Here is a 10885-nt window from a genome sequence, read left to right on the forward strand (position 1 = left end):
AAAATTTAAAGACTTATTATATTTTTCAAAGTTTAGAAACATTTTAGCTACAAATTTGAAAACTCGTAATATTTTAATTGAGTGATCTATATGACAATTCTTAAAAATTATGAACCAAATTGGTACAAACATGAAAGTTAATGACTGGACTTATAATTTAACCTTTTCATAAATCATGACCATCTTTTTAGTGTCAAAAAATTTTAAGAATAAGCTTATCTACTCATGATTTTGTACTATGTAATATTTTTCTTAAAATAATTTAAAAGCCAAACAAACTGTTTGTTTTAAGTTATTATTAAGAATCAATTGACTAAGAATTCAATAATTTATAAATATTGTGTAAAAATTTACAACTAGCAAACTTGGTTGTTTTTCAAAACATACCCAACTTGAGAGCAAAGCTCAACTAATAGATGTGTTATATCTGCTAAATTTTGAATATGAACTTGCTCTAAAAAAATTTAAAATTATCAAATAGTTGGGCGTATGGTTTAGTTTTAATTGTGTTTGTTTTAAATTATCTTTTTTTAAAAAAAAAATTATTCTAGTAACCAAACTTATATGCTAAAAAATAATTGTTAATAACATGTAGTAAACACAATTGACAATATAAAAATTTGTCCATCATTTTAGGTTCAGGGACCAATTAAACAGAATTTTTGTAGTTAAAGAACAAGACAACTCAAAATGTTAATATGGAATAAATACATATACATTTGAGACAAGAAACTGATTCGTTATTTTAAGCATATGTTAGACAAACATTTATTTATTGATCACAAAACTAATAGATAAAACCTTATCAAATGGATTCCTAACCATGGTACTGAGAACTTTCAGTTTAATACAGCATTCTTTTCTACATGAATTTGCAGATTATGAACATGTCATGATCCGGTTCAAAATCTCTCTTTAAAGCACAAGGACACAGTTGCACAACCTACAGAACTTTGTTTAAGGTCATTGTCCTAATTCAAAATAACGAGGAAAATAATTTGACGGGGCAAAATACCAAGGGGAAAAAAGGCCAAAGGATAAAAAATCAAAACTCCACGGACCAAAACCAAGAACAAGCAAAGAACCCCAAAGATTAAGAAGGGGGAAAAGGCTTCAGAATCCATCAATAACATTACAATTTATAACATTTTATTATCTAAGACAGTAAAAAAAATAGAATAACCACCTTGAAACCTAAAACAAAAAGAAAAAGAAGAAAAGAAAATGAAGAAAAAGAAAGGAGCTTTGTAATCATAACTACAAAATTCTGTACCCACCAGAAACTATACGAAACCTTCTTCATCTGGGTTAGGCACTGCTAGCTTTAGATATATAACAAGTCCTCAGAGTACCCGCGACCGGTCAGGTTGATTGATAATTCTACAAAAAGAAGGGTTACTCAAGATTGAACACTTGAGCGAGACTGTCGGAATACTGCACTCATTGCACTCCTCGTTCTGGTAAGAAATCCAAGTCCAGAAAGACCAGAATTCCCGGCCTCACTTTTGGCGGGATCGGATGTACCAGTCCCATTCGACATTGTATCAAGGCTACCGCTTGATGGAGCAGATGGAGCGGATGAAGCAGTTGAATCTGTAGCTCCTATTAACTGCCAAGCATACCAATAAGTGTTAGAATTGAACAGATGTATTAATGCTATGAAATGAATTCAGAATATAGGACAACCATCAAGCCAGGGTCTGAGACGGTATTTTGAAGGGATCGCCTTTGAACTTGTGCCTGAGATTGAATCATAGCGTAAGTGTAACAGTTTTGGTAAGTTATGATTGTATTTTTGACACAAGCCAAACTCATAGTGTGCTTCTCTGTTCCATAAATCATGAGGAAAAGCTCGAGCAATTCAAATTCGAAGCATGTAAAAGCTAACATTAATTATTGCAAGTCAAACAATTCGTAAACAAATTTGCACATGAGAAAATTGGTGTATTTCTTTTTAATATTTAGATAGCTTACGTGTACAGATTTGAAGGGACAATCAATCGTCTAACATTGTCATATTTGGTTATCAAAAGACTTGTAATCTTAAATAACTTAGGCATGCAGCCAACATGATATGAATTCATTTCCCGAAATCTTGCCAGTTTTTTTTTTCACGTTTTCAAAGAATGCAGTCATCTATTCAAGGGTAAAATTAACTAACCTGGTTAGAAGAAGCATTTGACTCGGAGGGAGACAGCGCTTCTGGTGAAAAACCAATCGGCAACGACCGATTTTGCTGATGAAAAACAGAAAAATGCAACAATCAGAAAGTGCTATTTACGCCTATCTAGTATCAAATCTCTCACCATTCTGATATTATTTCTGTGAAAGCATGATCAAACAGATAAATGCTCATAATTTACCTTGGGCGACGGTGTTGTTGGAGGGAGTTCAGGAGCTTGCCTGGAGGAACTAGAAGGAATTGCCTGCAAAGTTCACAGTTATATGCAAAAGGTGTGTGAATGTATGTATTTAAAGATTCACATTTCTAGATCTCAATGATGTAAATTTTCCAGACAACGACTAATGATCGAACCATGATCTGAACCAATACAGATCAGATTAATGGAGCAAGACACAAAGACACTTCAGAAAATAATGAATATCAGACAAGAATATCACTTCACTGGAGTTCTACAAGATGAAAAACAATTGTAACTAATAACAAATTTCACAGTGAGAATTCTACATTTGCGTGACAAGAAATGCAAGATACCACGTAAGAAGGTCCACTCCCCTCAAATTAAAGAAAAAAAGAAAGAAGAAGAAAAAGAAACAGCAAGGGATTTGATGCATGCCTGAGTACGCTCCACAGTCCTTCGATTCTCCATGTTCCAAGCATAATTACACAATTTCTTAAGGCCTTCAATTGTTCGGTCCTAAGCAGAGAATCAAAATCCAAAACAATCATTATTAAACACCACCAACTGCCTAGGCTATACGTCCTGGAAACAACAGTAAAACGATAGAACATCAAATGAAATATTGCAATGAAAACAAAACAAAAAAGAAGGTTCACCTGCTTTCCTTCAAAACTCCAAAGTTTATTTTCCTATAGCATACAAAGAACAGGTCAATCTTGAATTCAAACTTGAAAGATAAATAACAAAGAAGGAATAATAAAAGGTAAAGTTAAATTATCGATAAGTAGTTACCAAAGTCTGGACTGCATGATGAACGGATTTAATATCCCTGCCAAAAGTATCCGATCTACCTCGTAGTTCTGATACCTTTCATGGACAAAAAGAAAATATAATGTTCAGTCAATGATCTTTAACCCTTCTATCTTTAGAAAAACAATACCTTTTCTTTTGTATCAGCAGTGACATCCAAAGATTCATCCAAACTTTTGTCAACGTGGTCCATTTTTGAAGATAAATTCCGTTTTGTAGCCTGGACAATCACATAACAAGTCACAAAGCCATTGATTCACTGGAAATAATCAAAATGTTTCTAATAAACTCTACAATAATTCAGAGTTCAGCAATTTAAATGAGATTTCAAAAAATCTTGCAAGCCCAAGAATTAAGTAAAAAATGCTGTTGTGGATAAAAAGTACATTCAGGCAGAAGATATTACCGAAATGGATGAGTAAACATTCTCGAGCTGCCTAGCAACAGAACTGCAAGCATCAGATAGACTACGCTTTGTAGCAAACATCATATCAGGAAGTTTCCATCCCTGAAAAAAAATTGTACTGTGCCTTATATATGCAAAAGGTTCTAAAGAGGCAAACAATCCCAACTTGCAACACAGCACGTCCAAAGGGCCATAGAATCAAGAGAGAGGAAATCGTAGGCTAGTCCATACTACCACTAAAATATTCCATTTTTTGTCTGATTAAAAATATTGAGTCTTGGTGTTATAAATATATGAAAATGATCAATTACACCAGTTTCAACTTGAGTTTGGAAGTAATACAACATGTTATCACAGGAATTTTTTAATAAGAATATCAAACAAATTTTTACTGGAATATCTTTTTTTTTTGTAAAAGAAACAACTTTTTACGGGAATATCACGGTACACAAACGAATCACACAATTACCTTCATCCAAACGATCCCATATCCTACTACAACCACGAGAATTATTACGCCATATTTTCTACCTCCTGAGTACAAAAAAATTACAAAAGTTAAAAGATAATAGCAAGGTAAGAAAAAGTTAATGTTTATAGAGAAGAAATATGAAACAAAAGAAAACGTTGCAGTTCCTGAGACATGAAATCTCATTGTGAATTAAAAGCCACTAATCAAACATAAATTAGAAATTCATATAACATTACAAAACAGTCACGTAGTTTAATTATACACAGAAAGCACTCATTAATATTATTGTTATTATTATTCTGCAAAGAAAGCTAGTGAGAAATATTCAAGTATTCAAACTTAAGTTGGATATTCTATTTTTGCAATGCCCTTTTGCTGCTGGTTTCTGGAATATTGAATTGAAGGCCTTTGGATGGTTGATATCATGTCCCATACTATTTTGATCTTCTGGTTTCTATAATGATGGGTCATCCTTTTGGTGGTACCAAGAAGACGATTTGGTTGGCCCTACTGCGTGCTTTCTTTTGGACTTTGTGGGGAGAAAGAAATGGACAGCTTTTTCGAGAATCTTTTTGGCAGATTTACCCTTTCAAACATTATAGCTTATCTATTTTAGTTATCAATTGGCAATTTCTTCTGTAATCACCTTTAGGTGTTTAGGGTGTACCCCTGATTTCATTTATCAATGAAATGTTTCTTTTACTATAAAAGAAAGTTATTGAGAAAAATGAATATTATTATTTATTACATAGAGGCACCAGCAATTATGTAATAAACTAAATAACCTAAACAATGGACATGCTAAGATATTCTGAAAACATGCCTTACATTAAATCAGAAGCATTGAAAACAAATCAGAGAGAAGTAACAGATTGCCAGCATCATGCAAAATTTAGGTTAGCAATCTCTTGCCATATTAAAATAGAAATATAGCATCTAGACTTTCTAATAGAGAACTGAAACTTTATTCAAGTAATAAGAAGGTAAAGAATGCAGCTCATCCCAAAACGCAACAGGACGAATATAAAGAAAAACCAAAACCTTCCAAATGGACAAATGTATATACCAACTCTTCACGGCATCTTTTGCCCTTTAGTTTCATGTTTCTCATCCAAAAAAAACCAAATTAAAAGTAACCCTTCGACTGTTTCTACTTTTTCTTTATTAAAGAAAAGGAAATTTTCTTCAAAAGAAGGAAAGATGAGGCAACCCCAAAGATTTACAAAAAAGAATTCCAGTTGGCGTAGATCGCTGATCACATGTTGTAATTTTTATTTTTTATTTTTTGAAAACGAAAGCATGTTGTGGTTTCTGGGGTCCTCCCCTTATTTCATTCATCAATGAAATGTTTCTTTCCAAAAAAAGAAAAGGAAAGCATGTTGTAATAATTATCCCAGAAATGTTTCAAGGGGAATTTCTAATTTGAAAAGTTGGATACAGTTGTTTCTTGTATATTTTTTTTGTCAAAAAGGAACTTTAAAACAAGAATTTTAAGAGAACAAAAATCATTTGATCATGAAAGAACCAAGAAGCAATCTTAAATATAGGTAAAGAAGACCTCTCTCGCCAGTAGTCACAATTGTCATTTGACGATTTGATGCTAACATTTGCAGTTCTTCACGTAAGCTTTTTACCTGTAAGTGAGATGATGGTAATTAACCAACTGCCATTCTAGAAACAACAAGAACAGTACAAACATCATATGGCGACATGCAAAATGAAATTGTCATGGAAAAGATAATCAAGTTAGCATGTTACAACAACGGGAAAAAAATATTACAAAAGAAGGTGGATCTTAATTGGCACATTTACTCAAACTAAAAGAAAATAAAGTAAAATTTCTAACAAGACCAACTATTGAAGTTGCAAAAAACAACAAGACTATCATATTAGTCATAAAACTTTAGAAAAGGAATGAAAAACCTATGAAAGTAAACCATTTGGTTCTCGCAAATGCAGCCTTCTAGTTGAGTTATCAACAACCAATGGTTTCTTCCTTTTTTGAAATGATTTTGGGACTTGAGATTAATAGGGGAAATGTTCTATTTTATTCCTTAACTTTTTTCATTCTAAGCTAAGTGCTTGGGCCTATTTGGTTGGTTGCGAGGTTGGTTAGCTTCCATCCTCATATCTTGGGCTTTCATTGGGATGTAACCCAAGAAGCAAAATGTTTTGGAATCTGGTGGTGGATAAGATTCGGAAATGGTTGTCTTCTGGGAGAAAGACCTCAAGAGGGAGATGTTGAGTGGGCTTCCTAGTTATTTCTTATCTCTCTTTACGAGTCTGATCTTTGTGTGCAAGTGTAATTGAAGAGTGAGGAGGAATTTCTTGAGGGAAGAGGCAGATGAGGGGGGAGGGTCACATTTGGTTAAGTGGGAAATGGTGGTGAAGCTGGGGGAATTGGACGACCTAGAGACTGGGAGCTTTAGTTCGCATAATGAGATTTTGTTTTGTTAGCCAAATGGTTGTGGCAATTCTTCATGGAGCTTGACACTTTGTGGCACAAAGTTATGATCCACACCCTTTTGAGGGTTGCACATGGTGGTGCAACAGGGCCTAATAAAAATCTCTCAAAAGTGATGGCTTTTGGCTTCCCATCTTTTACCTCAACCATTAAATGCTTCGTTGGGGAGTCCTTGGTTGTCTACTTCTAGAAGACAGGTGCGTGAGTGAAAATTGAAAAACCTCTTTGTGAGTCACTTAAATAATGCATGAAGCATTTATAAATTTATTATTTTCATCTTTTACCTCATTAAATGCTTTGTTGGGAAGGGCTCCAATATGCATTTTTGGAAGACTGGTGGGTGAATGATAAACCTCTTTGCGAGTCACTTTAATGGTGCATGAAGCATTTATATATTAATTATTCCCAAGGCTAAGCTCTATTCGATTGTAATTGCCTCTGGGTTCATGATTTTTCTTTTTCTTTCTCTGTTTTCACTCCCTTTGGGGGTTTGTATCCCTTAAACATTTATTCCTTTTCATTATGTTGTTTATTGTAAAAATAAAATAATAATAATAACTCTTTCCTACTAATAGAATCTTATAATCCACTATGGCCTCATTGGCAATGAGAACTTGATCTAAGATCTATCTACCCACAGAAAAAGCCCTTTGCAATTCAAAAATTGTCCTGAGACCTTACTATATCTATCAGCCAACACTTTGGCACTGACCTTATACACACTAGTCACAAGCCTATAACCTATAGGTCTAAAGCCCAAACCTCCGTAGCCTATTCCTTCTTTAGAATAAGGCAAAGAAAAGTTTCATTTCGATACAATCCCAATTATCATGGAAAAAAGCTATTAAATTTTTCAAAAAATTTAATTATATATATATATATATATCACTGCGATCTGGCCTTGTTTCTGTCAAACCCAAAAACCAAGAAGGGCAGGGGATGGACCTAGCTGAGTCTCTCTATTCAGAATTCTTTATGCAAACCTTTCCAACTTCCATTGATAAGAAATATCTCTAATTTATGAGGCTTGGTCCTTCATTTTGTCTCAGTTAGATATAATGCTCTGCTTCCCCAGATATCTAGGTTTGTGCTTCAGGAATTCCTTGAGGTGTTGCTTAAAGGCAAAGCTAAAATTCTACAAAATTGTGCAGTTTGAGCTACTCTCTGGTTTTCCAAAGAGAAATCAACAGATATTTTAATATGACTTGACTTCGGTGGATTCTTATTGCTACAATGTACAACAAATATCTTCTTGGTCATCCCAAGGATTTCTTTTGTATTTGACAACAGCAAACACGTCAACATTAGCAGAGCGCAAAAAATAGAAAGCAACAATTTGGTAATAAGCATGTAAACCTCATACTTTGTGTTCTTGCATCAATAATGCCAAAAACTCATAAGAAAAGTTATAACTTGAGCACATGGTAAAATGAAGGGGGAAAGGCTGCTGAAAGAAACTTAAAAAATAGACTAGAAATGGCAATCTCAAATTTTATGGAAATTGTTAATGGTAAGAGAGAATAGTTGGAACCTTTCCTTCATTGAGAACCGTAGCTAGTCACAATTGTTTGAAACAATTAACAATTAAATCACTTTGTTCAAGATCATCAGTTCAAGAACACACCTGAGCCATTAAAGAATCATTCCGTGGTTTGCTTTTTGTAGTGCCAGAGTCATCTTGACGAATACGCTTTAGAGCAATCTGTGAATAGAAGACAGCAAAAATTTAAGACCACAAAAATTCACAGGAATGACAAACAATTTGGAAAAGTGAGGGGAAAATGTACTGGCAGACAATATGTAGACAGATGAATAAATAAACAAAAACAAAAAACAAAAGATACAACGTCTGCAATTTAAGAAGGTTCATTTCATAGAGAATACAAACAAAGGTCAAGAACAAAACATCAATATGCAATCACAGAGCATCAAATTAACCGAGATAAATAGGAGGAAAAACCCATCCCATCACTATTGATCCTAATATTTAAGCTGCTAGGTTGCATTAATCCAGTAATTTAAATTATTACTCAATCATTCTCCAGTCAAGAACAGCAGAGTCTCAATAACCCTCCCATGAGCCATAACTGGAATCCACATCTACTTTGAGTACAAGGCATGTCATGTCCTTTGGTTATGAAATGGAAAACAATGCAAGTGCATGGTTTTGAGCTGAAAACAGTTTCTTAACAGCAGGTAAATTATTTAAGATCCTAAGTTTAAATGAAGGTAAGAATCCGAAAAAATCGACCAAACTGTCCGTTCTTTGTTGGTTTAATATTAGAAAACTGGCGGTTGATTAGTTGGAAGGTTTACAAAGAGGCATCTCCAACCAAACAACCGTTATGTATAATATTTAAAAAAAATAAACAGAAAAGACTGTGTTTTTTTTATCAAGTCCAAATGAGACTAATGCATAACAAAAAAAAAAAGGGAGAAAAGAACACCTTCTATCAAAGGAGAAGAAATATATGTGAAACCATTTTAATAGTTGTGCATTTATACAGAGGGGAAATAAGAAATCTGCCAAAACAAAACCTATAACGAAAAGCTCAAGTTAGCAGCCAGTGACTTGAAACTGTGTTCTGACTGGATACTAATTCCTGTTCTTCTTTTTTTTTTTTTTTTTTTTTTTTTTTTTTTTGGATAAAAACTAGGTACCAATGCCAATTGAATTTCCACATCTAAGTCTCAATTCATTATGTTTGCTTGTCCCTAGATGAGCTATGTTCTTCTTTAAATATAGCTTTTGTAAAATATTTTGGTAAGCATGTCAATCAAAGTAATCAGATGCCAACAATAATATATGTGTTCAGATTTGTTTACTTTACTCGAGTCTAAAGCACTAGTTCAGTTTCTAAGATGCTCTAGAGGATTCTACTGGTTTCCACTCTATTTTATTTTTATCACTCTGCTTCAGCATCCTTACCCCCCAGAGAGAAGAAAAAAACTCAACTGCAAAATTCACATTTTTCAACCATTCGTGCTAGAAATAAGAAGAAAGTTATCATACAGAAGATTACCTTAAAGGCACCTGAGGCAAAATCCGATACATATGGTAGCCGTCCCTCTTTTGCCAGAACAGAGCCAACAATACCTGAAATAATAGACCATGCGTGATTTGCACCAATTTTCTCTATGACTCGGGTAAAGCTGACGAACTAGCATTGCAAACAATACAATTAACAATGCATTTTCAAAAAGTAACCGTCAAATGGCATGATGATTTAGTGCAAGTACGACAGAAATCCAAGACGTCTCCCACTCGCAATGTTTTCAGCATCTGAAACTCAAGCTCGTACTTCCTTGAAACTCAACCAGACAAACAGATTGGCAATTCATGGTATGCAGACTCGACTACAGCACACGAAAGCTTTAACTATAAAGTCAAGTAAGACACCGATGCTAAACTCAAACAAACAGTGGTTCCACTCGTATTAGGGTTAAAAAAAAAATCGACATTGGAAAATTAAACAAGCACGAGTTCACTATATACGTCGATCATATTGGAAGATCCTCGAGCTAACACATGACCTCAATGCTAAGATTCCGGCACAGAAGACAACCAATCGCCACAATCAAACCACGCAATCAGACCAAGTATCGACCTTCCCACACAACTGAAACTATAGTTTTTATTCATCAAACTTCCCTGCCCCGAACCACGATCAAGCAAGCAATAAATTACAGCGTGTCACATTCAGTAACCAGAAAAAATAAAATACTAAGTTTACTGTGTATGAACCAGCTCCAACGAGAATGGTGATCTTCCCAAAAGGAATCGCCATGGAAGTGGCAACGATGTGTGAATGAGAATGGTGCTGCGGTGACTACGCGGTGCAGTGGAGGTTGAGCATCGGAACGTTCGTGAAAATGGAAGCTCGCCCAGTGGAGTCACGGCGGATTGTGGTCGGTGGACGACGAGGAGCCTCCGGTGGCAAAATTTCACCCAAGCTGCAAGTTTGCAACGTAGCAACCCTATTCGCCAAGAAGGAAATTAATGAGACCTCGCAAAAATCAAATTGTGCTAATTGGTAATTTACGATATTCCCCCTTTATATTTCTTTACTTTAAACATTTTTATTTCTTATTTATTCATCATCCTTTTTATTTTAATTTTTTTAAGATAAAGGGATGATACCAAAATTATTTGTTATTTCAAGTACATAGTTGTTCTTGACTTAAATATGAAACGGCTTTTTAAAATTTTGTCTAATTAATTTACGAGTTATAATGATATTCACGTTAACTCTGTCGCATCACTCTTTATATGGAGTTAGTTTGAAGAAGATTTATAGTGTGGATGATAAAACCTTATATAATCATATTTTTGGGTTAGATTTATTCTTTATTCTCCTAATTTGGTTGTT

At 34.2% G+C, this 10885-nt stretch overlaps 1 protein-coding gene across 3 annotated transcripts; it reads right to left on the reverse strand.

The window, feature by feature from the left end:
- Positions 1 to 1075: 1075 nt before the first annotated feature.
- LOC120067951 (uncharacterized) lies at positions 1076 to 10569 on the reverse strand. 3 transcript variants are annotated; one of them, XM_039019599.2, is made up of 14 exons: positions 10261 to 10569; positions 9539 to 9612; positions 8140 to 8217; positions 5610 to 5685; positions 4049 to 4113; positions 3580 to 3681; positions 3304 to 3393; positions 3156 to 3230; positions 3020 to 3052; positions 2799 to 2879; positions 2364 to 2426; positions 2162 to 2236; positions 1687 to 1740; positions 1076 to 1609 (listed from the first exon to the last, which is right to left on the reverse strand). In XM_039019599.2, the coding sequence occupies exons 1-14, from the start codon at positions 10301 to 10303 to the stop codon at positions 1400 to 1402; spliced, it is 1119 nt and encodes a 372-aa protein (XP_038875527.2). In that variant the 5' UTR covers positions 10304 to 10569; the 3' UTR covers positions 1076 to 1399. The 3 variants fall into 3 exon arrangements, with proteins under 3 accessions (XP_038875527.2, XP_090164741.1, XP_038875528.2); XM_090308615.1 differs by having other exon boundaries at positions 10250 to 10544; XM_039019600.2 differs by having other exon boundaries at positions 9724 to 10502.
- Between the last annotated feature and the right edge of the window lie 316 nt (positions 10570 to 10885).

Source organism: Benincasa hispida, chromosome 12 (assembly GCF_027475165.1).
Source record: "Benincasa hispida cultivar pf3 chromosome 12, pf3_genome.v1.1, whole genome shotgun sequence".
In the NCBI taxonomy this organism is placed as follows: Eukaryota; Viridiplantae; Streptophyta; class Magnoliopsida; order Cucurbitales; family Cucurbitaceae; genus Benincasa; species Benincasa hispida.